Below are 26,676 nucleotides of genomic sequence, written 5' to 3'. Positions count from 1 at the left end.
GCGTATTGTGTGTAGATTGAAGAGGTAAAAAAAAACTATAACTTTACTGTAACGTAAAAAGTCAAGGGGTCTTAGTACTTTCCGAAGGCACTGTAAATATTATGGTTGTTAGTGCTTTTAGTTAATGACAAAAAGCAGGTTTACCATAGTCAAGCATGTCTATTTGACAGTAAAGTACATACATTCATTTGCTAATACCTACAGTGCCTTTAGAAAGTATTCACACCACTTGACTTTTTCTACATTTTGTTGTCTTACAGCCTGAATTTAAAATTCATTCAATTTAGATTTTTTTTGTCACTGGCCCCATAATATCAAAGTGGAATTATGTTGAATAATTGTTAAGACATCAAAACTATGAAATAACACATATTTAACCACGTAGTAACCAAAAAAGTGTTAAGCAAATCAAAATATATTTTAGATTTTAGATTCTTCAAAGTAGCCACCCTTTGCCTTGAAGACAGCGTTGCACACTCTTGGCATTCTCTCAACCAGCTTCACCTGGAATGCTTTTCCAACAGTCTTGAAGGAGTTCCCACATATGCTGAGCACTTGTTGGCTGCTTTTCCTTCACTCTGCGGTCCAACTCATCCCAAACCATCTCAATTGGATTGAGGTCAGGTAATTGTGGAGGCCAGGTCATCTGATGCAACACTCCATCCCTCTACTTCTTGGTCAAAAAACAAATGATAGTCCCACTAAAAGCAAACCAGATGGGATGGCGTTTCGCTTCAGAATGCTGTGGTAGCCATGCTGGTTAAGTGTACCTTGAATTCTAAATAAATCACTGACAGTGTCACCAGCAAAGCACCCCCACTCCATCACACCCATCCTCCATGCTTCAAGGTGGGAACCACACATGTGGAGATCATCCTTTCACCTACTCTGCGTCTCACAAAGACACGGCGGTTGGAACAAGAAATCTGGAATTTGGACCCGTCAGAACAAAGGACAGATTTCCACCGGTCTAATGTCCATTGCTCGTGTTTCTTGGGCCAAGCAAGTCTCTTCTTCTTATTGGTGTCCTTTAGTAGTGGTTTCTTTGCAGCAATTCGACCATGAAGGCCTCCTCTGAACAGTTGATGCTGAGATGTGTCTGTTACTTGAAGTCTGTGAAGCATTTATTTGGGCTGCAATTTCTGAGGCTGGTAACTCTGATGAACTTATCCTCTGCAGCAGAGGTAACTCTGTGTCTTCCTTTCCTGTGGCGGTCCTCATGAGAGCCAGTTTCATCCAAGTGCTTGATGGTTTTTGCCACTGCCCTTGAAGAAAGTTTCAAAGTTCTTGAAACTTTCCGGATTGACTGACCTTCATGTCTTATAGTAATGATGGACTGTCATTTGTCTTTGCTTATTTGAGCATCTTTGCTTATTTGAGCTGTTCTTGCCATAATATGGACTTGTTCTTTTACAGTAGGGCTATTTTCTGTATACCAACCCTACCTTGTCACAACACAACTTATTGGCACAAACGCATTAAGAAGGAAATAAATTCCACAAATTAACTTTTAACTAGGCACACCTGTTAATTGAAATGCATTCCAGGTGACTACCTCATGACACTGATTGAGAGAATGCCAAGAGAGCACAAAGCTGTCATCAATGCGTAGGGTGGCTACTTTGAAGAATCTGAAATATAACACTGTTTTACACTTTTTTACACTTTTTTGGTTACTACATGATTCCATATGTGTTATTTCACAGTTGTATGTCTTCACTATTATTCTACAATGTAGGAAATAGTAAAAACATAGAAAAACCCTGGAATGAGTAGGTGTGTCCAAACTTTTTTCTGGTACTGTGTGTATTTTTTTTTATGAAAAATAATGAAAAAGTGAAATGTCTTGTCAGTAAGTATTCAGTCCCTCTGTTATGGCAAGCCTAAATAAATTCAGGAGTAAAAATGTGCTTAACAAGTCACATAAGTTCCATGGAGTCTGTGTGAAATAATAGTGTTTAACTCTGTACCCCACACAAGCAATTATCTGTAAGGTCCCTCAGTCGACTAGTGAATTTCAACCACAAAGAGCAGGGAGGTTTTCAAATGCCTCGTGAGGCGTACATTACTGATCAACTAGAATGAATACAATCAGTAGTTTGGTATACTATAGGTAGTCATTGTATGGCATTGTTGCAATCTGTGTCTGTGTCCTCTGATCACATTCAGGGCAATGAGCTGGAATAACAAGTAGTGGAGATTAAGAGAACTGATAAATTACTGAACTTACATTGATTTGCTGTAAAAGTGGACCAACAGTCATTGATTGCGTCTCAGCACCAGTTTTCCACTTCTTTTGGAAAAGGCCTGTGCTAGGTAGATTATGGAAGGTTTTGAGGAAAGGTAAACATATCCACTGCACTCACCTTCAGTAAACCTAACATTTTAAATTATAATCATACAGTATCACTGAGAAGACTGCTTTTACTTAGCAGCCAGTGTGAAAGCCATGTAACAACTTAGGTTCAAATAATATTTGCCATCACCAAGAGAGAGCAAGATGCATGAAGAAATATCTAAAGCCTAATCACTGATAGCCCTATATGAAACATTAAAACTTATTATCATGTAATGTCCAAAGCCGTTTATATTCCACTGCACTTACAGTCTCAACCAGGGGTTTAGTAAGGCGTTGATATCTATTTTTTGAGACATTTTAAAGCTGCCACAATATGTGTATTGTACTGTAGCTACCTACTGTACCTCTGCGGAATCCATTTGTGGCATATGTTAATTGTGATAGTCACCCCGAAAAGTCCTTAACCCTAATTCAACAGGCGTTTTCTCTGTGTGAGGGCATGATGACAGATTTCAGTTGTGTCTGCCTTTATACCTCTGCCATTAATTACATTGAGTGAGCTTAAAGAGATCTCCAGGGAACGTTTGTATACTTTTTGCCAGTAGTTCTAAAATTAGCCCTCATGAGCCAAAGGTGGTCCCCGAAAATTGCGTACTATATGCACCACGTGCTTACTCGCTCTCTCTCGCTGCTGTGTGTACATGTGCATGAAGTTTCCACTGAGCCGTTAGGCCTGCCCTGCAACCTCATTGGATAATGCCGGGCAGGCCTGGGCCAGCCTTCTTTTTTCACTGTGCAACCTCATTGGACCTGATCACATGATAGTGCCTTCATTGGAAAAAACAAATGTCATGCATGTAGCTCTCTCACGCACTCACTCACTCCCTCAAGCCAGCCATAGAGGAAGGTTACTTCAGTCATAATTGTGCGAAAAAACTTGGATGCTATTGATACTTATGATGTCAGGCCCAAGAAGAGAAAACTAGATCTAGATGTCGAATGGCAGGGCCGCTCATGAAAGACAAAGGCAGAAGGCAAAATAATAGATCTTGGATGCTTTTCCGAGATGGCCTCAAGGAAGAGAAACACTGTTGCCTCATCCAGTGTTGGACATCCATAAAAGTAATCTTCGGGCGAAAGGTAAGAGACTAAGCTTTAGCATTAGAAACCATGTTGATATTTTATTCAGTTAGAAGCCTATTTTGAGTGCTTATGTAAAGAGGAACTATTCTGTGTCTGTTAACTAGGCTAGCCAACAGTCTCTCTCTGTGTCATAGTATACTTTAAAAGGTATCGTAGCAAGCTAGCTAGCTAACATGGTAAATGCATATTAGGGAACATCATACTGTCTGTCTAGCCAACTAAAACACATTTCAAAACATGAAATCACTCTACTAATGTATGTTGTGTATTTTTGTAGATGCATAGAATCTCTTGTTGACTGGCTAGAAGGGTGGACATTGTTGTTGTTTGTAGCTACCAGTGTCTAGCTAGCAGGCTAAGTGGCTAGGCTATGTTTACAACTGGTTGTCTGTAACTATATGAAACAGTATATTTCGGTGCTAGCTATATTGTTATTATTAGGCTATACGATAGAGAATGATAGAGGTCTCTAGTGGCCAAAAGGCTGTTTTAGCATGGGCAGCGCCATTGATGGCTTCCACCATTTTAATGTAATCAACTGGGTGGGGCTTCCAACTTCATTGGCTGAACCCTCCTGATGACTCATGTCCATCCGGGTCATCAGGAGGGATCTGCCAATAGTGAAGAAGAAAATATACTTCTTAAAAATGGAGATTCCCTCAATGGCACAGCCCTGTCAGAGACTCTATAATGGTACATATACAAAGATGAGTCCTCTATCATTCTCTATGGGGGAATACCTAGTACCTTTTTCACTCTCTGCAGCTCGATTTCATATTTTGATCTGCTGCCCAGTTGAAGCCAAGCCCCTGATGCAGTGTCAGTGTGTTAGTTTGACTTTTTAGTATCCTTTGTAAGTAATGTGGTCATTTTCCAGACAAGAATTACTGATAGAAGAACAAGGAATAGCAGAGCTGGTTTCAGACATGCCAGATGATCAAACATGCAAGAGGCTCTTGGCGACAGGTAAGGTTTGATTTGGACTAGCTGTCATTTGTTGATGGAATGTTTCCCATGTTATTTGTGTCATATATGATAAGATTTACAAGCCAAGCTTCATCATGTTCTGGCCATTTAACCTGTTGTGTTTTCTATTTGAAGAATGAGCAAGATGAGTATTGCTGATGAGGATGATGGCAGTTTGAATGAGGATGAGATCAATGACATTCACAACAGCATGTAAATATAACTGTGCTCTGTTCCCTGTAATGTAGCTACAGTTTTGTGTAAAACTAGAATACTGTGAGAATCATCACATAAGCATGCATGTAGGTCATGTGATGAATTGGCATCAACACTCTTATGGTCTGTAAGGAATATGTCTCTCTGGTTTCTGCCCTGTGGAATAAGAAGTAGGATGGCGGCTAGGACGATGGTTCCAGCAGTTTACAAACAATAGGTCTGACCCATCAGGGAGTGTACCTGTTAGGCCAAACATGATGTTTGTAAATGGCTGGAACCATCTCCCTAGACGGCCTGTTATTCCATACCGAGAATTTGCAGTTGTACATATTATAATACAGTGTAGCCTATTGTCAGCTGATGCAGAGCCACTTTTAAATAATAGCTGTCTCTAATTGAGTTTATGTGATGACTCATCATCGATTCTGTAGAAGTGACAGCAGTGTAGCGTTTACTTGACTCATCTATGATTTCAGCATTGTATGGTTTTAAAGTGACTGATCATATCACACAAACGTCAAATCCACTAACACACTCCTAGCCAAATCTACTTAAGGTTTCACATGAGCAAAGGACCAGGTTTGAGAACAAAACCAGAATATCTACATGTTTACATGTTGGTAAACCAGGTGCGCAGCTTTATGTTCATGGCTGTCACTGTGTGCAAATTCCCACTCTTAGTGTCAAAAAGTTTTGAAAGGCTCTGCACAAATGAATGTGTTTTGTTTGACATGTAACCCATTTCTGTATGCTAAAGACTTTTTGTATGTGCAGGAGATGGACATCAGCAGGCCCATATCCACCACACCTTGACCTTCCTGCGGCCTTGGCAATCCCCTTACCACACCGGAGTTGCAATAACCAAGCAAGAAACATATTACTATTCACACAGACAATGTTCTTTTTCTGGAACTTTATTTTCAAAATACAACCAGTGGACTTCTGAACTTTACAAATAACTAATAAATTCACACATAAACAAATGTCAACATGGATTTTCATAATACACCTAGACCTACCTATAAAGCTATGGCTGCAGTAAGCTCTAATAACCTTGTAAATTATTTATACACATTTTTAAAGGCCAATCATATGATTATGGCTTGCTTCCTGTAAGAAAACACACAACACATTATTCTTATACAATTCCTGTGTTTCTTACATATGTGACAATATATACTACCACCGTGTAGTTCTGTATTTTGTGTATGAATGTGGCCTACTTCATATAAGACATATAGTCCACTTATATTAGTTACATGTTTCCGCAGTACCCATATAAGAATACTTTTGATTCATAGAGACCCTTTCGAAAGTACCATGCGTGGCACAGTTATACAGGTGTAATAGGATGGGCTATTGTGCTAGAAAATGTTTAATAGGTTACTGGAATTATATTGAATATTGTTTATTCATGCTATCAAATATCCCTGCATTAGAGTGGGAAAGAGAGTTATGTTCAGAAGTGATGCATTTTTATAATGAATTAGTCCTATGAAATATCCATTGACATTTTGCATGCTGAGCGCTATTGCAAATGCACCTCGTACCTCGTATCATTTGCTCCCTCATTCTCTCGGTCCTCGGCCCTAGAGCATCTATTCCAGCCCTCGCTGCTCGACTTGGACCCCGGGCAGCTCGAGCCTGGCCCTGGGGTACACGCACCTTGTACAACCTTTCCTTGTCCTCCTCTCATCCGTGGACCATGTCCTCTCCCTCGGCTAGTCTGATGACGAGCAACACATTGTATACGTTGATTGTCAATATGGGAAGCTCCTAATAGTCTTGTGGTTTTTAGATTTCATATGTTAATGGTAAGTAATAAAAAGTAATTACTGAAGTTATGAATGGGTACTGCTAATCCTGTAGCTTTATTAGTATAACATTTTCATTAGCTACATATCCACTATGTGGAGTACTGTAAAGTATAGCTAGCTATAGCCAGAGCCTTTTATTTCCTGTTTCAAAATACATGGCTCAATACATGGCTCTAGCTGTAACTAACAAACTAGCCTAGCTCGACTAACAACCGGCGATGTTGTCATAAAATACATCAGTTTGTAAATCTGTGTTCATAAAAACACTGTCTATAGCTTGTATACCTTGCCTCTTCAGCTGACATGTTGAAAATATTTACACAATCCATGCGACAACTCTATTAGCTAACTACTGTCTGCCTCTCGTCAATGTGCATCTTGCTAACTGTCACTCAAATGACAAGGGGCTGAAGCTCATTGGCTAGGGGGCTGGCCCCCGTGTGCCAAGCTTGCATTATGTCACCAAAATCTGTGTAGATTCCCTGAATAGGGACAATGGTGCCACACAGCTTCCAGAAAACAGTCGCTTTCAAACACATTGACACATCCAGCCCAAAGTGGGAGTTTAAAAAAATACTGACAAATTCGCCAAAGTTCCGGAACGTCTCTTTAATCGTCTCTGTTACTAACACTGGCTCCAGAAAAGTTTATTTAGATGTATCATCATCCTTTGGTAATAATGCTAAATGGTAATTATTGCTAACTGGTAATTATTGAATGAGTGGTTTGTCCTTGAACTGCACACAATACAATGAACTGAAACTGAGCATGTTCACTTTAGGTGTGTTCACACCATTGAACCGATACAGTGAGGCTCGAGTATCTCATTTGAAGAATCCATCATATGGAGCATAACTGATCCATGTAACCCATTTACATGCCAGCATCGCTTGGGACATGGCCGTTAAGTGTTTCGGCAGATAAGATGGTGGTGGTGGTGGTGGGTAATCCTGCCTGCTTGGGGTCTGTGCTATCCCTGAGTGGGCCGGGTGGGACTCTCCCCAGCTCCCAGCCTCCGTCTAATGGCTTCGGAGGCTGATTTACTTGATGTAATAAGGCCAGGAGGTCAAACGACTATCAGGCAGCCTTTGGGGTTGCTCCTCCAGCCAGGCATCAACACACAGCTGTTCCAGGACGATTTACAGCCCGGACAGTGACAGGGCCCAATCAGCGCGCCGTAAATGTCGGCCCAGGGAGATTGAGCAGTAACTAAAGCAGTGACAGGACACTGGGAGACAGATCAATGGCTGAGGGGCTACTGAGAACTAACTGTAAGCCACAGCACCTTCTTACCGGACCCAGGAAAAGGAAACATGAGGACCATAAATGGGTGTTATATGTTCTTGGATAAGTTTTTGATATCAGACACGTTATTGGATTTCTGACTTCCTCTTCTTAACATTTACTGTATGTAATTTCCCCTCCTCAATGCTCAAGTACTACTAGAGTATAGTACTTCTAGTTACAAAGAAATCATTATTATGTTTTCTTTTCTGCAGTTAAAATCAGTTCTGTGTGGCGCCAGGAGAATTCAACATTTACTGACACGGGTCATTCCACTAAATGAGTGCCTTGTGATATTTTAAGTAGAAATGGAGAATTTAATAAATTAGATTTTGAATTAGAAAAAAGGCTTTCTAAAGTGCCAAAATTCTTCGTTTTGACATGTCCCTCCGCTAACCCTGTGTCACTTCTAGGAAGATTTTAACCCACTTCATCCCCAAACTTCTCTAGGTTTCACCATCATTGTCAACCCCTAGTTATTTTGTTGATTTGACAAAGTCATTTCTGAAGATTCTTTTTTTATATAATTTCATTAGTGATTCATTTACGTCTGTCCCTAATTTTAAGGTCAACCCTGTTACGTGAACTGAACTCACTTTTTAATATTGAGAAACTATTCCTTTTTAAATATTATTTTCAAAATAAATATTTGATCTAATAGTAAATTCATATAGTAAAAGCACGTCAATCCTGTTACCCATAGATAGACAGGCTAGAAATGTTTTAACAATTAAATGTTTTTGTGAAGCTTGTATTCAATTGCCACTCCCTGTTGCACAAAACAACCTTCTATCCCCCTGTCACAAGGGGATTTATGTCTGATTTAAGAAGAAATCGCCAACCCTGTTACTTTATTTGGAACTAAATAGGCAATTTCTATAGTCCTTTTTAGATACCATGAAGATTTTTTAGTTATATTTGAGTTTTATTGTAATTCTGACATCGTTAACCAACACAGGACATATTATGGTATTGACATGGCAAGTTTGAAAATAAAGAGAGCCGCACACTCTAGGAGCTCAGATGCAAAAATGTAATTACCAACGTTTCGACAAACAATGGCAAAGTCACAATAATCACAAGAATGGCTTCAGATGTTACCCTCCCTAGGAGAGGGGGTGACCTTGATAATGTATTGTTAAAACGAGAGGCTGCCTGGATCTTTAACTTAAAGACCCTTGCGCCCTTCGGTCTCTACGTAGACTTTCATCTGAAGCCATTCTTGTGATTATTGTGACTTTGCCATTGTAATTGTTTGTAAGCTTGTGTAGTCAAATGAATTTATGATTGTATGCTATCCATTTGTTGTTTGTTTACTGTTCTTTGTATGACATTTTAATATTTGATAATTAACCAATGATATTAGGCCACTCTTGGCCATGATTACAGACACCTGTGTCTTCTGACACTACATAAACGAGTCATCCCGCAGTGTTTGTGATTATACCCTGATGAAGACAGCTTGGATGTCGAAACATTGGTAATTACATTTTTGCATCTGAGCTCCTAGAGTGTGCAGCTCTCTTTTATTTTCAAGTTTTCTACTCTGCTAGCCAGCACCTCGCCTAAATAGGTGTGCGTTTCTTTTTCTTCTAGATTGACATGGCAAGACCTGGCAGTTATTGTCTGTCTCTTCATCATGGTGTAGGTAAACTTTGTCCACTTGGCTTTGAAATGATTTGTTTGTTATCTAAACACAGTTGACAGATGGGTGTGAATAGGGTTGCACATTTTGGGGAATATTCAGAGGTGGAAACATTCCGTGGGAATTAACAGGAATATATGGGAATTAACGGGAATATATGGGAATTAATGGACATTTTTGCAAATTAATATTATTCACATTTAAATGTAGATGTTTTTTGCATTGGATATTTTTACCATATCATATGGATACAGAAACATAAACCTTTTACTTTATCATAAGTAGACATAATCGCAAATGATTAAATCCTTCCAATATAATTTTTTTCAAAAAACAATTTAGTTGCAAATTTAACTTTTAATTAAATGAGTAGACTTCTCACATGGGATGATTTCACTGAACAACAAAATAAAGGGAATATTGAATGATCCATCGCATCTCCCAAAAACGTTTTCAACATCTGTAAAATGATAGTCTAGAAACTAAAGCTTTGGTTGTCTTCCTCTCAGGCTTCCATGTCTTCTCCCTGGACCTCCTCAATGTCCACCTCTTGAACATCAGACTCTGAGAATATCAGACTGGGGCCTCATCTTCACTGTCGCTTTCCAACCTTGTTGAGGATGACTCGTTGTCAGGCTCAAAAAGCCTCAAATTTGCCCGGATGGCCACCAATTTTTCAACCCTTGTATTGGTCAGCCTGTTGCGTGCTTTGGTGTGTGTGTTCCCAAACAAGGACCAGTTGCGCTCTGAGGTGGCTGATGTTGTTGGGATTTGGAGGAGGATGGAGGCAACAGGGGAAAGAGCCTCAGAACCACAAAGTCCCTTCCACCAGGTGGCTCATGAGATATGTTGGCACGACTGCCATATTGCTATCCGTCCCAAAGCCCTTGCTTGGAAGTGTACTTTGACAGACTGCCAAGAACCTTGCTCTCATCCAGGCCAAGGTGGCGAGACACGGTAGTGATGACACCATAGGCCTTGTTGATCTCTGCACCAGACAGGATGCTCTTGCCAGCATACAGTGCCTTGCGAAAGTATTCGGCCCCCTTGAACTTTGCGAACTTTTGCCACATTTCAGGCTTCAAACATAAAGATATAAAACTGTATTTTTTTGTGAAGAATCAACAACAAGTGGGACACAATCATGAAGTGGAACGACATTTATTGGATATTTCAAACTTTTTTAACAAATGAAAAACTGAAATATTGGGCGTGCAAAATTATTCAGCCCCCTTAAGTTAATACTTTGTAGCGCCACCTTTTGCTGCGATTACAGCTGTAAGTCGCTTGGGGTATGTCTCTATCAGTTTTGCACATCGAGAGACTGAAATCTTTTCCCATTCCTCCTTGCAAAACAGCTCGAGCTCAGTGAGGTTGGATGGAGACATTTGTGAACAGCAGTTTTCAGTTCTTTCCACAGATTCTCGATTGGATTCAGGTCTGGACTTTGACTTGGCCATTCTAACACCTGGATATGTTTATTATTGAACCATTCCATTGTAGATTTTGCTTTATGTTTTGGATCATTGTCTTGTTGGAAGACAAATCTCCGTCCCAGTCTCAGGTCTTTTGCAGACTCCATCAGGTTTTCTTCCAGAATGGTCCTGTATTTGGCTCCATCCATCTTCCCATCAATTTTAACCATCTTCCCTGTCCCTGCTGAAGAAAAGCAGGCCCAAACCATGATGCTGCCACCACCATGTTTGACAGTGGGTATGGTGTGTTCAGCTGTGTTGCTTTTACGCCAAACATAACGTTTTGCATTGTTGCCAAAAAGTTCAATTTTGGTTTCATCTGACCAGAGCACCTTCTTCCACATGTTTGGTGTGTCTCCCTGGTGGCTTGTGGCAAACTTTAAACAACACTTTTTATGGATATCTTTAAGAAATGGCTTTCTTATTGCCACTCTTCCATAAAGGCCAGATTTGTGCAATATACGACTGATTGTTGTCCTATGGACAGAGTCTCCCACCTCAGCTGTAGATCTCTGCAGTTCATCCAGAGTGATCATGGGCCTCTTGGCTGCATCTCTGATCAGTCTTCTCCTTGTATGAGCTGAAAGTTTAGAGGGACGGCCAGGTCTTGGTAGATTTGCAGTGGTCTGATACTCCTTCCATTTCAATATTATCGCTTGCACAGTGCTCCTTGGGATGTTTAAAGCTTGGGAAATCTTTTTGTATCCAAATCCGGCTTTAAACTTCTTCACAACAGTATCTCGGACCTGCCTGGTGTGTTCCTTGTTCTTCATGATGCTCTCTGCGCTTTTGACGGACCTCTGAGACTATCACAGTGCAGGTGCATTTATACGGAGACTTATTACACACAGGTGGATTGTATTTATCATCATTAGTCATTTAGGTCAACATTGGATCATTAAGAGATCCTCACTGAACTTCTGGAGAGAGTTTGCTGCACTGAAAGTAAAGGGGCTGAATAATTTTGCACGCCCAATTTTTCATTTTTTGATTTGTTAAAAAAGTTTGAAATATCCAATAAATGTCATTCCACTTCATGATTGTGTCCCACTTGTTGTTGATTCTTCACAAAAAAATACAGTTTTATATCTTTATGTTTGAAGCCTGAAATGTGGCAAAAGGTCGCAAAGTTCAAGGGGGCCGAATACTTTCGCAAGGCACTGTACTTGGGGTCCAACATGTACTGGCTTCAGGCAGAAGTCTTCACTCTTTTTGATCTATTTCAGCACTGCAGTTTCCTCTGCTTGGAGCAACAGTGAAGTGGACAGGGCAGTACGAATTTGTTCTCTTACATCTGCAAGCAGAGTCTGAACATCAGACATGATGGCATTTTCTCCCTCAATCTGTGCAATGGCTACTGCTATAGGTTTCAGGAGTTTCAGGCTGCTTACCACTCTCTCCCAGAATACATTGTCCAGGAGGATCCTCTTGATGGTGCTGTTCATATCGGCAGACTGAGATATGTTCATTTCTTGGAGAGACTCCTTCCACTCCAGGAGATTGTCAAACATGATGACAACACCACCCCAACGGGTGTTGCTGGGCAGCTTCAATGTGATGCTCTTAATCTCCTCCCGATGCTTGGTGAGGTAGATTGCTGCTATAACTTGATGACCCTTCACATACCTAACCATTTCCTTTGCTCTCTTGTAGAGTGTATCCATTGTTTTCAGTGCTATGATGTCCTTGAGGAGCATATTCAATGCATGAGCAGCACAGCCAATGGGTGTGATGTGAGGGTAGGACTCCTCCACTTTAGACCAAGCAGCCTTTATGTTCGCAGCATTGTCTGTCACCAGTGCAAATACCTTCTGTGGTCCAAGGTCAATGATGAATGCCTGTAGTTCATCTGCAATGTAGAGACCGGTGTGTCTGTCACTTGTGTCTGTACTCTTGTAGAATACTGGTTGATAGTTGTAGATTATGTAGTTAATTATTCCTTGCCCACGAACATTAGACCACCCATCAGAGATGATAGCAATACAGTGCTTTCTCTATGATTTATTTGACCTTCACTTGAACTCTGTTGAACTCTGCATCCAGCAAATGAGTAGATAAAGCATGTCTGGTTGGAGGGGTGTATGCTGGGCAATGAACATTCAGAATTCTCTTCCAATACACATTGCCTGTGAGCATCAGAGGTGAACCAGTTGCATACACAGCTCAAGCAAGACATTCATCAGCATTTCTCTGACTTCATTCCTCCATTGAGTCAAAACATTTGATTCCATGAGGACCATGAGCTGTTGCTATCGATAAGGTGTCTGATTCATCATTTTCACCTCAAATAGAAGTAGAGGGACTTCTGTCAGAGGTTGCTTGTTGTGAGCACTGAGGGAACTTTATGCACTTGGCCAGATGATTCTGGATCTTTGTTGCATTCTTCACATATGATTTGGCACAGTATTTGCAAATGTACACAGCTTTTCCTTTTACATTAGCTGCAATGGAATGTCTCCACATATCCGATAGTGCCCGTGGCATTTTCCTGTAAAGATTAGAAAAAAAACTGTAAAAAAAACGACAAATACAATTCCATGTACAGATAAATAGTTAAGCAGTTAGATTAAACAACTCCTTTGTAAGATACATGTTTTAAAATTAAACATGTATGGAAACAGGTGAATGAACATTCCTCAGTTAGCAGGCTCAAGCAAGCTAATACCCACATGGTAGCAAAAACTAACTAGCAGAAATTGTTAACAAGTTAGAAATGATTTAAACACACTTTGCTGTAGGGTACTATTTACTAGTTAACAAAAAATGATGTCATATAAAATATATTCACCCCACCCAGTATTGTAATCAAAACTTACCAGAAAGCATGTAGTCCTTGGCTAAGAAAGTGTAGTAGTGTGGGCTCAATAGCATCTCATTAGTGTGCAAGATCTTGAGAATCAGCTGTACATATGATGGAAGAGTGTACTGTGCATGCAGAGGGTTGCAATTCCATTGAATTGGGGATTGTTTAACCAAAATATGCCACAAAACCTAGAATTTCCTTATGTGTATCCCACAAAAAAAGTTCACTGTTATTAGCTACCTTTTTGATGAATTTAAGCAAAATTCCAAAAGATTCCGAGGTGTAACTTCCCATGGAAAATTTCCAGAATATTTCCGACCCTTTGCAACCCTAGGTGTGAATATCAAAAGAAGAAAAAGCTCTTCTGCTCCATTTTATGATTTATCTTTATTTCTCCTTTATTTGCTCAACACATCAGTAAAATCCCAATCCCACAACAACACATACAAACAACTCCCTTTGCTTTCAGAGCATCAGCAGTTACTGTAAAGTGGCCTTTAAAATGCTGTATACAGAGATTTATAAATTTGGCAATTTCCTTGATTATCGCAATCATTTACAAAATTGATTGCTCCAGTGAGCTATAGACAGATTTCAGCAATGCTATTGACAGGGTTCACCTCCGTAATAAACAGGCCGCTCCTCAATAAAGTGAGATGTCACTACGACCAGGGCTTGTTTAGCATGCAGAGAGAACTGAAGGTCACGTATGCAGGGAAATGTATAATAATGGAGGGGCTGAACTGTTGACATTGATAGCATAAGTCATATGCTGTGGTATTTATTGGACATGATGGGAAGAAATACAACAGGGTGTGCATATGTGTGTGTGTTGTGCTGTCAGATCCTGTCGGGAGAAAAATACACGGGAGAGACACAGCACTGCTCGAGATGCTAAATGCTGTTTTCACTGACGTTGAGTTTGCAGACGCACACTTTGCCTTTGCTTTGCATTTGTAACCCTCTGTGTAGACTAGAGTACAATGAGGGCTATTAATCAGTGTGTGTTTTCTGGGCTGCCCTGTCGAATGTGGGTCGTTCAATTCGGTGCCTTTTGAGAAGTGTGACTTGGTCAAAAACAAACATTTGATTTCACCTAATTTTACTGAGTTACAGTTCATATCAGGAAATCAGTCAATTTAAATCAGTTTTAAGATACCTTAAATAATAAAGTAGGGGCGTGGATCAGAAAACCAGTCAGTATCTGGTGTGACCACCATTTGCCTCATCTCCTTCGCATAGAGTTGATCAGGCTATTGATTGTGGCCTGTAGAATGCTGTCCCACTCCTCTTCAATGGCTGTGCAAAGTTGCTGGATATTGGCAGGAACTGGAACACGCTGTCGTACACATCGACCCAGAGCATCCCAAACTGTGCTGGTGCGCAAGCCATGGAAGAACTGGGACATTTTCAGCTTCCAGGAATTGCGTACAGATCCTTGCATCATGGGGCTGTGCATTATCATTTTGAAACATGAGTTGATGGTGGCAGATGAATGGCACGAAAATAGGCCTCAGGATCTCATCACGGTATCTTTGTGCATTCAAATTGCCATCAATAAAATGCAATTGTGTTCGTTGTTCGTAGATATGCCTGCCCATATCATAACCCAAATGCCACCATGGGGCACTCTGTACACAGTGTTGACATCAGCAAACCGCTTGCCCACACAACACCATACACATGGTCTGCAGTTGTGAGGCCGGTTGGACGTACTGACAAATTCTCTCAAACAACGTTGAAGGCAGTTTATGGTAGAGAAATGAATGTATCTGGCAACAGCTCTGGTGGACATTCCTGCAGTCAGCATGCCAATTGTACGCTCCCTCAAAACTTGAGACATCTGTGGCATTGTGTTGATGTTCCCAGCACAAGGTGCACCAGTGTAATGATCATGCTGTTTAATCAGCTTCTTGATATGCCAGACCTGTCAGGTGAATGGATAGTCTTAGCAAAGGAGAAATGGTCACTAATAGAGATGTAAACAAATTTGTGCTCAATTTGAGCGATATAAGCTTTTTGTGCGTATGGAACATTTCTGGGATCTTTTATTTCAGCTCATGAAACCTGGGACCAACACTTCACATGTTGAATTTGTATTTTTGTTCAATGTAGATAATGTTCAATGTTTCTTTAGGAAAAACAAGGAAGGGTTTTGTAAGCGGTGCGTAACTGGCAGCGGGGAAGTCAGGCGCAGGAGAGCAGAAATGGGTAACAGCCCTTTAATGATGCAAAAACAAACGGCACCCAGAACAGCAACATATGGGTTGAAACAACCCGTCGCCAACCAGTCAGAAATGCACAAAACACTTACAACAAACAATTCCACACACAGACATGGGGGGAACAGAGGGTTATATACACGTCAAATAATGAGGGAATGTAAATCAGGTGTGTGGGAAAACAAGACAAAACAAATAGAAAATTAAAGATGGATCGGCGTTGGTTAGAAAACCGGTGACGTCGACCGCCGAACGCCGCTCAAACAAGGAGAGGAACCGACTTCGGCGGAAGTCGTGACAGGTTTCACCATATTAAAATGTTAAATTAAAATGAGAGTAACAGTTCACGTACATAACAGGGTTGATCTTAAAATGAGGGACAGACGTAAATGAATCACTAATCACATGAAATAAAAAATTATCTTCAGAAATTACTTTTGTCAAAGCAACAAAACAACTATGGCTTTACAATGATGGTGAAATTTGGGGATTAAGTGGGTTAAAATATTTCTTGAAGTTACACATGGTTGACGGAGGGATATGATTAATGATTAATTTTGGCCCTTTTAGCAAACCTTTTTTCATATTAAAAATCAGATGTATTGAATTTTCCATGTGGTCTATATTAAAGGCCACCAATTTAATATAAAAGGCTTTTAAAATGCAATTATTGGTGCACAATTTATTCAGAAAATATCAAAGGGATGCTAAAGGAACTCACTTCGTGGAATGACCCATATTACACTATGTGGAGGAGATTGGGGCCTAATACGTATTGTAGGGATCAGTGGCTTCGCAAATGTGTCCCAATGTACATTAGAAGTTCATAAAGCATTCAAAAAGCGCCATAAACCCTGCTTAATGCAGGCTGTTATGCATTTCCAACGTATCGTGCATAAATACTGTGTTATGTCAAATCCAATGTCACATGAAGGCCATAAAAAATATCATGCAGCATTTTGGGAAAACGTTATGCATATGTTGTCAATCATTACACCTTCATGCGACATGCAATGATTTCTTTAGTCCAGGCACACAGAAAATTATGGATAATTATTTATGATGACAGTACTCCATGTGTTTGTTATCGGCCTAATATAACAAGTTGTAACAACATGACCCGAGACTCGGCAAAGCTGGCAGAAGGAAGGAATACAAATTCATCTATCTTCTCAAAAGGAGTGAAAAAAACGATTCCACTCCAAAAGATATTTGGATACTGCAAAGGAAACACAAAAAAATATCAACATAAATATCACATCTGTAAACATCACTTGCTGTTGTCCAGCTGGACAGACAAAAAGGAGAAAAAGAAATACCCATTTAACAGTGAGAATATTTCTCACTTAGAAAGACGGACAATGACTTATTTTTCCCTGGATTTGGGAAGAGGAGCTTGTACTCAGCGGGACACCCTGGAAGAGCTCCAGCATCAAAGTGTCTGGATCAGACGAGTCAAACAGTGTGCTGCTCCACAGGCCAGGGAAATGAATGGACTGTCAGGACTTTTTCAAGTGGACCAAAAAAAAAATATGTTGGGGTGCAGTGAAGGGTGGTTGCTGCTTGTGATCACAGCACAGGCTCTGTTGATGAGAGGCTGCTCTCCTCACTGCTTCATCGGCCTGTGGGATCTATAAGCACTATAGTAAAAATGACAGGCTGGCTTCTCCATCCAAATACGATTTTTAAAATGTCACTTTTTCACCCTGCTTCTTTCCAAATAACAATAATCTGATGTTGAATGTCACTACATTCTGTTCCCATTGCAATATACGATGAAAAAAAAATCCCAATTCCATGATTGCTGTATGGCAGTGATATGACATTGATCTGGCAATTGTTTTTGCCATTTATGTTTGTATTACTGAAAATGACCAAATGTAAGATTCCACTTTGCATTTCCCATAACCCTTGTCTATTATTAAGTGCTCACCACTTAGTTTAAATTGTGACTCAGTCCAGATTTTAGGAAAACTAGTTTAAAAGTGTCAGCTGTTGAATAGAAAAAAAGGAAATAAGTAAATAAAAGTATAATTTTCTTAATTTCTTAATGTCTATTTACAGTGCACAATTATCTCTTGTCTCAAGATGGATATGATCATTTAGATAAAGCAGCTGGAGGACCTGTCTTGTACTTGTGTAACAAACATCTCCAGTGTAAGTAATACCTTAAAGGGAAAGTTCACCCAAATTAGAAAATCACAATTGGTTTCCTTGCCCTGTAAAAGTTGATTTGTCTGGGCACTATTTCCACATGCTAACGTTTTAGCATCTGTGGCACAAACCTCATTCAAGTCACTGGACTGATATTAGCATTTTTTTGCGCATCATGTTCAAATGATCGATAAGTGACTTTGTTGAGGTTCACAATCAATTTGACATACTTTCGGATGATTTTGACATGTTGTGCAAAAAAAGCTCATATAAAATGCTAAAATGTTAGCATGTGGAAACAGTGCCAAGGAAACTAGATTGCTTACAGGGTAAGGAAGCCAATATGTAATTTTGTAATTTGGGTGAACTATCCCTTCAAGTATTCTATCATGCTGTCAAAGCCAGAGATGGTTCACCAGAAAAGCCACAAGGATAAGAATGGAATGGCATAAGGAAGGGGAATCACAGCCGACAAACTAGATGTCAGAGATTCAATGGGGTCAGTGGGGTCTTGAAATCTCATCCATTTTGCTGGTGGCCAGTGACAAGGCTCAAATCCCCTTTACTGCCTAGATGCAAACTGAATGAACTGCGACAGGGTTAAAGCTGTTTTATACATTTCGAAGAGTAGGACATTGTACATCACTATTATCCATGATTATCCCCGACAAAAATATCTTCCAAAATAAACAATTCAAATGTTTTATTCAGAAATTATTATATTTCTTAGATACGGTCCTTACATCTTATATTTATGTCTCTATGTTTTCACTTCAATGTACTTATTAGTCAACCAGCTTTTCCAATATGAGTAGCTTTTTTTTTGCCATGAACATGATGAAATGGCCAAATAAATATATATTGTTTTCTCATTGTGTGGCTATTTCAGATTGGTTGGTTGATATATAGTGACTGATATTGGGGGCACATATGTTAACAGAGCTTTAAGTGAGAGTGAGAGAGCGAGAGCGAGAAGCCTCGTTTATACCTGGTGCTAAAATGCATACTTGGTCCTGATCTTGTCCACATTCTTATTGTGCCTATATTTTCAGATATGCATCTACACATGGTATTAAAATGTGTCTCTATCCACTGTGTCCACATTGTGACCAAATTTCCTGGTCCCTCACTGTATGCAAATTATTTGACAGATATTCTTTAAAAATATGATGAATTTACACATATCGATGTCATAAGTCAATGGTACCACCTGTCAATGATTTTAGAAGTGATCATGATGATGATTTAAATGGTTTCACTGTCCAGATGTTTTATTATTGTCACACACAGGATACTGTAAGTGTAGTGAAATGTTTTATTTATTTATTTTTACAGGGTCAGCCATAGCACCCCTGGAGCAAATTAGGGTTAAGTGCCTTGCTCAAGGGCACGTCGACAGATTTTTCACTTTGTCGGCTCAGGTATTCGAATGCTCTAAACCATGTGTCAAACTCATTCCACGGAGGGCCAAGTGTCTGTGGGTTTTGCTCCTCCCTTTGACTTAATTGATGAATTAAGCTCACTGATTAGTAAGGAACTACCCTCATCTGGTTGTCTTGGTCTTAATTGAAACGAAAAACGAAAAACCAGCAGACACTAGGCCCTCTATGGAATGAGTTTGACTCCCTGCTACCCTATGTCAACACTTGTGAAATATCCAGACACAATGCGTGCCCGACTACCTCCGGAGGTGGGCAGGAAGATCGGATCACAATCAGATCATTGTCTACACCTGTCTACAAATGTGGGCACAATCAGGATGTGGACACAATCAGGACAAAGGACGCATGTTAGAACCTGGTATAAATAGGGCTAGAGAGAGGAAGGAAAGGAAGCCACTCAAATATTTAAAACCAAAATTGTATGCCATCCTTTTAAAGATGGAATCCGCAATAAGCGGAAAAAGCGCCACTGTCGGCCTCACGGCCGGTGTTATTATAATTTTTTTACAAAGCAGAGGTGGAGGTTAAACAAATTTCATTACTTATGCTGTTGTTCTATCACGTGCAATGTTGTTTGTAGCAACTTTGTTGTTGTAATATCACAAACTGACATGGCAGTTTCACCATTAAGGATTCCAGCTTTAACTCACATCATCAACTTTAGATGCTGTTAACCTAGAGCAAATAATTTTCATACTTGACCGATACTCTAGGGCAGGGCTCTCCAACCCTGTTCCTGGAGAGTTACCCTCCTGTAGGTTTTTGCTTCAACCCCCGTTGTAACTAACCTGATTCAGCTTATCAACGAGTTAACTATTTGAATCAGTGTGCTAGGTTAGGGTTGGAGTGAATCTACAAGACAGTAGCACTCCAGGAACAAGGTTGGAGAGCCCTGCTCTCGGGCAAATCATGTTTATACTTATACAATGCTCTCACATGTACACTGTATACATTTTACAACAACGTGGAGCTTGGCAGTCCATCACATTCCTAATTCCTGTGTGCGTCATTTTTGAAAGTTGTGTAGATAACAATTAAAGGGTGCTTTAATGAATCATGCTTGTTGTGTATCTGTAGGAAGACTAACTACATAAACCCCCATTGCCTTCCAGATCTATGACCAGGAAGGGACGTTACAGCACTTTATTGACGGCAATGAGCCGAGCAAGTCGAGCTGGATGAGATACATTCGCTGTGCACGGCACTGTGGCGAGCAAAACATGATGGTGGTCCAGTACAGGTAAAGACTGCATGGAATGTGGGTGGGAAAGTACCATGTTACTTCCACCAGGAATTTAATCATTTAGAAATTGTATTAACATTAATATCACTCCATACCATGTAGGCCCAACTGCGAGTACAGCATGTGATCAACACTATGTATTCAGGCATCAATTATTATTCACACAGCAAATTTGACACTGTCAGCTGCAGTCTATGCAGGCTTACCATACAGATGCCATATCTTAATTTGATCATCATGTTGTTGTAGGAATCTTCCTGCACAGCAGGGAATTCAAGCTTGAAGTCTATTTGAGGTTTGAAAAGGCTCCTAAAGTTTGTAATTTCCGCTTAAAAATGTCAGACTTGATTTGCCCTAACAAAAAAATTGATCAACCCCTACAATAGTACCACTGTTGGCCAGTCTCAATGTCAACAGTGAAGAGGTGACTCTGGGATGCTGGCCTTCTAGGCAGAGTTGCAAATAAAAAAGCCATATCTCAGACTGGCCGATAAAAATAAAAGATTAAGATGGGCAAAAGAACACAGACACTCGACAGCCTGGAAGGCCAGCATCCCGGAGTTGCCTCTTCACTGTTGACGTTGAGACTGGTGTTTTGCGGGTACTATTTAATGAAGCTGCCAGTTGAGGACTGTGAGGCATCTGTTTCTCAAACTAGACACTCTAATATACTTGTCCTCTTGCTCAGTTGTGCACCTCCCACTCCTCTTTCTATTCTGGTTAGAGACAGTTTGCGCTGTTCTGTGAAGGGAGTAGTACACAGTGTTGTACCAGATCTTCACTTTCTTGGCAATTTCTCGCATGGAATAGCCTTCATTTCTCAGAACAAGAATAGACTGACGAGTTTCAGAAGAATGTCCTTAGTTTCTAGCCTCTTAAGGATCCACCCCCTTTTTCCCAGTTTTAGCCTAAAATGACACACCCAAATCTAACTGCCTGTAGCTCATGCCCTGAAGCAAGGATATGCATATTCTTGGTACCATTTGAAAGGAAACAATTTGATGTTTGTGGAAATGTGAAAGGAATGTAGCAGAATATAACACAATATATCTGGTAAAAGATAATACAAAGATAAAAAAACAACCATTCTTCTGTATTTTTTTGTACCATCATCTTTGAAATGCAAGAGAAAGGCCATAATGTGTTATTCCAGGCTAGGTGCAATTTAGATTTTAGCCACGAGATGGAAGCAGTGAATGTGCAAAGTTTTAGACTGATCCAATGAACAATTTACATTTCTGCTAAAAATGTTGTAACAAGACTGCCCAAATGTGCCTCATTTGTTTATTAATAACTTTTCATGTTCAAAATTGTGCACTTTCCTCAAACAATAGCATGGTATTCTTTCACTGTAAAAGCTATTGTAATTGAACAGTGCAGTTAGCTTAAATTCTTGTTAATCTTTCTGCCAATATCAGATGTCCAGGACAGAACATGTCCTGGTAAATGTTCTTGTTACTTACAACCTCATGCTGATCACATTAGCCTACGTTAGCTCAACCGTCCCATGGGAGGGACACCGATCCCAGCACAACAGTTTTCAGCTGTGCTAACATAATTGCAAAAGGGTTTTCTAATGATCAATTAGCCTTTTAAAATGATAAACTTGGATTGCTAACACAAAGTGCCATTGGAACACAGGAGTGATGGTTGCTGATAAATCCGCCTCTGTACGCCTATGTAGATATTCCATAAACAAATCTGCCGTTTCCAGCTACAATAGTCATTTACAACATTAACAATGTCTACACTGTATTTCTGATAAATTTTATGTTATTTTAATGGACAAAAAATGAGCTTTTCTTTAAAAAACAAGGACATTTCTAAGTGACCCCAAACTTTTGAACGGTAGTGTATATATACAAAGTAGTCCAAGACTATGAAGCGGAATAACTTAATACTGATGATCTGTGGACTAGATCCAATAGTTTTGCTGTCTTGACCCATGATTGTACCAAACTAGGCCCATATCCATTAAGCTTTTCAGAGTAGGATTGCTGATCTAGGATAAGTTTTGCCTATTAGATCATAATAAATAGGATTCCGTGGACAGAGGGAACCTACTCTGAGATGCTTTGTGAATACAGGCCCTGGTCCATAACTATGAGAGAGCTATGATTAGTGAAAACCTTTGAGACTTAGTTCCACATCATCATATACATGTACTCCTAATGCAGACACTCCTGTTTCCCTCCTCTGAGCCGTGTGGGGATGTCCTCCACAGGCAGTCAGCTGGTTTGAATTCCTTATGTTATGATTTGCAATATCTAAATGGAATTCTCTTCAAAGCAGCTCGTGATTGATTGACCCTGGGATGGCTGTTTTGTTTTTGCTCTGACAATAATGTCCATTGGCATGTGCTTCACTTTGCCTGCACTGGGACGTCCCGCCGTTGTCTTTATGAGTCATCCAACCACAATACTAAATACATGTCAGCAAGGGAAATATTATCCAAAACTGAAAAAATGCCTTTGATGTGCTCCACTGAGCTGAGATTTGCACAAGTTTTGAAAGTGACAGCAGGCTTGTAAGAAATGGTTTACATTTACACTCTTTCACCCGCCTCAAAGTGTGCAAGACCACCTATCGCTTAGAAAACAGCCCTCTGTCAGCAGCCAACTGAGTCATTTAGTCCCAGTACATTTATTTGTGTGCTCCAGTGTTTATGTTAAGTGAGGCCAAACTGAGAGACGGAACATTACAAGGGTATAAAATACATGGAATACTTGTGCTTTTCTCAGGTTATAAGATGTATTTGATTTATGGGCTTGTCTTTGCTTCATATTTATGTTGTGGTGGAAGGAATTAATACAAACTCACAGGCTTCAGCAGCTAGGCCGAGACCAAAGAAGCAATTCTGTCAAATGTTTATAGTTTTTTTTTTTTTTTACATAATTATTTGAAATATATGGATATGTTATTTTCTAGTGAAGCAAAATCCTGGAATGTCAGCATGGGGGCATATTTAAGATAGTGACAAAGTAATGCATATCCCACTGCCATGGAAATGTACAGTATAATGCCTATTCATTTCGAAACTGATTCATTAAATAAGCATTGCATTACAGCTGCCATGTTTCTTCTTGTAAAACCTCAGCCTGTCACATGCGGAGTTTTTCAACTCGCCAAAGAGGAAATTGGATGTGATGCTTGGACGTGATTATATATTCTGTCAGACACAAAGCAAAAGGCATACTGAGGGCCTCTAATGCTTTTGTTTGCGTTTACTGTCGTACATCGTTTGTACATGAAATTGTGTTGTGAGCAGTTCACACATACACACTGGGCACACCACATTTCAACATCAAAATTTGGGGAATATTTGGTTGAGACGTTGATCAATGAGATTTCAACCTTTATTCACCCACTCAAAAATACAGAAGTTTGTTGAATTCTCAAAGTGTTATCTCTATGCTTTCAAACATCTAAAAGCACAAATTCTAATGGAGAAACAATGTCAGATTTTTGATTTAGGGCTCAATTCAATCCGTATAGCCAAAGTTCAGCGCTATAGCTCGCTTGAAATGTAAAGGTCATTTTTTCGATTGAACAGACATATGCAGTGTTTACCGTGAATTAAGTCCCTGTGAATGCAGGAACACGTTTTTGATGAAGTCCTATTCTGTAACTTACATTTCTGGTTAAGATGGAGACGTAAATCCAACATATTAATTATTAACTTGAAGATTACATTTGAAATCTATTTTTTTTGTTGAACCCTGGGTTGAATTGAAACAATAGCTGTTGATTTCGCAAATGCTATATTGGCCTATTAGATAATGACTTTTAAAGTATGGTTACATTTCATTTGCTCTATTGAACCTCCTTTGGAATGACTTTGATAGCAACAGTGAATCTATTTAGTTATTCATTCTCATGATAGCACATTGGTAGTCGTCAGTGACAAATATCAAAACGAAGCAGTCCTGGGCTTGGTTAATACCATGGATGGATTAGTTGTAGATAGATCATGTCTTCAGTAGGAGGTGCTGCCCAGCCTATTGTTTTTTACTGACAGTGCCTATAATGTAGAAAATCTGATATTGTTTCAAAGGTACATATTCAACATATTTTATACAAGCTTGATCTATGTTGAAAATTGGTTACCATAATGACATAATTCTGTGGTTGAAACGTCACCCTCAAAACAACTTTTTTTAAAATCCAATGTATTTTCCATGTCGATTCCACGTCACAATACGTTGACAAATTACATTGAAACAACCAGTTTGTGCCAAGTGGGTCGATGAATTGACAGCATTGTTTTCTCTACTGCACAGATCATGTATATTCTACCGGGCATGTATGGACATTCCAAGAGGAACAGAACTCCTTGTCTGGTACAATGACAGCTACACCTCCTTCTTTGGCATCCCTCTACAGTGCATTGCACAGGATGAAAACTGTAAGCATCTCTTTCTCCTTTCTCATCTCTTCTAGTCATCTCTCTCCTTTTTTTCTATATTCAACTAATTTGTTTCATTCTTCTGTCCCAATTAACTAATACAGGAAATAAGACAAAAACATACATACAGTATACAGTACATTACTCTGTGCTGGGCCATTGGGTTGGTGTGCAATTGTTGTTATTGTCCCTATTTCATCTGAACATTCAAAAGGGATATGATCCACATACAGCCATCAGCATGTACTGATTTAAACAATTTTTTAAAAATATCCAAATATAGTATGACTCCTATAAAGATATCTAGTATTTCCATGTAAGAATACTAGAATGATATAGTACACAACATTGTCATGAATAGGACTTAATGACAGACATAAATAATCTGGTGCCTAACATAACCCAACAAAGCATATTTGCAAAAGGACTATTGTCCAAAAAGTAGTAGGTTAATGAAAATGCTATTATTTACTTTGGATTTCAGTATGTAATTTTATTAAAGACAAAAAGCATTTGACTGGGCATAGCTGTGCCAAGCCACAAAAACTGATGCAAATAGTGGACCCTTAAATTTACTTAAGCCTGATTTATATGGCTGAACCAAACAAACCTTGCCAGTGCAAACAGGATGAAAAATTATTTTGTCATATTGTGGCGAATTAAACCAATGACTCAATGTTGATTTTCAACGGACAGTACCCGTTAGTTACGTATCACAATTTTCTATTTTCTAAGCTGTTCTCTCATAGAAGAGACAATCGGTTAGGTTTATTGAAACAATAGTATTTATCTCCCCCAGACATTTTTGAGGGATTGTCTGTTAACAGTCTTTGTAGGAGCATTTGGGAAAATGAATGACTATTTTCTGTCTTAACCAGCATTTTGCCCCATACTGCTCTGTCTGGTTTCTTTGGAACTCACTGGCCACTGGAGGTCTTGGACAACCGACAGGGCCTGACAGTTCACTGTTTACATGTTCGACATTTTATTACTTCAGTCTAGTTGGAGTCCTGTTTAGACAAGTGCCTTTTCATATAAACTGTTTTAAAAGTGTATAGTATAATTTGATAGATGCAGTATTGCAGCCTTAAAACGTGGCAAACAATGGAGAGGTCGAGAAGGGAGAGTGCTGTGAACTCCTTGCAAATCAGCATACCCTGCATGAATCAATATATCTTAGTATAGCTCTCTTAAAGGAGAATCTACCCATTACAGACACTGAAGCCTGGTTACACAGAAATAGACCTCTTCCCCTAATACAACCCACATGAAGGAATAGTGTGTGCATGTGATAGCAAATGAAAGCTGCTGGATTGGTTAGGTTCAGTACTATGAATTTGCCCTTTAACTAGTCAATGCTCTCGTCTACAACATGCACAACTTCAGAACCACCTCACAATTGTTTTTATGTACATTTTCACAAGTTAGCTTCAATCACACTTCCTTAGCCCGATACTGAACAGCGTTACGAGATCTAACATTAAAACAATGCCCAGAAAAATTGAAGTTTTATTAAATAAGAAAGGCCTAGCCCTACTCCCACATGTATCACGTTACAGTTG

General features: G+C 39.6%; 1 protein-coding gene across 1 annotated transcript in view; it reads left to right on the top strand.

Annotated features, from left to right (window-relative positions):
• The window catches only part of LOC139412121 (PR domain containing 6), a 55,671-nt gene that overhangs the window by 14,121 nt on the left and 14,874 nt on the right, over nt 1–26,676 (top strand). The window contains exons 3-4 of the mRNA XM_071158929.1: nt 20,579–20,706; nt 24,990–25,114. Of these exons, the coding sequence (XP_071015030.1) occupies nt 20,579–20,706; nt 24,990–25,114 (253 nt within the window). The remainder of the gene's footprint in view (nt 1–20,578; nt 20,707–24,989; nt 25,115–26,676) is intronic.

Source organism: Oncorhynchus clarkii, chromosome 6 (genome assembly GCF_045791955.1).
Source record: "Oncorhynchus clarkii lewisi isolate Uvic-CL-2024 chromosome 6, UVic_Ocla_1.0, whole genome shotgun sequence".
Classification (NCBI taxonomy): Eukaryota; Metazoa; Chordata; class Actinopteri; order Salmoniformes; family Salmonidae; genus Oncorhynchus; species Oncorhynchus clarkii.
Note: the sequence above shows the minus strand (reverse complement) of the source record. Positions and strands in the feature narration are given on the sequence as shown.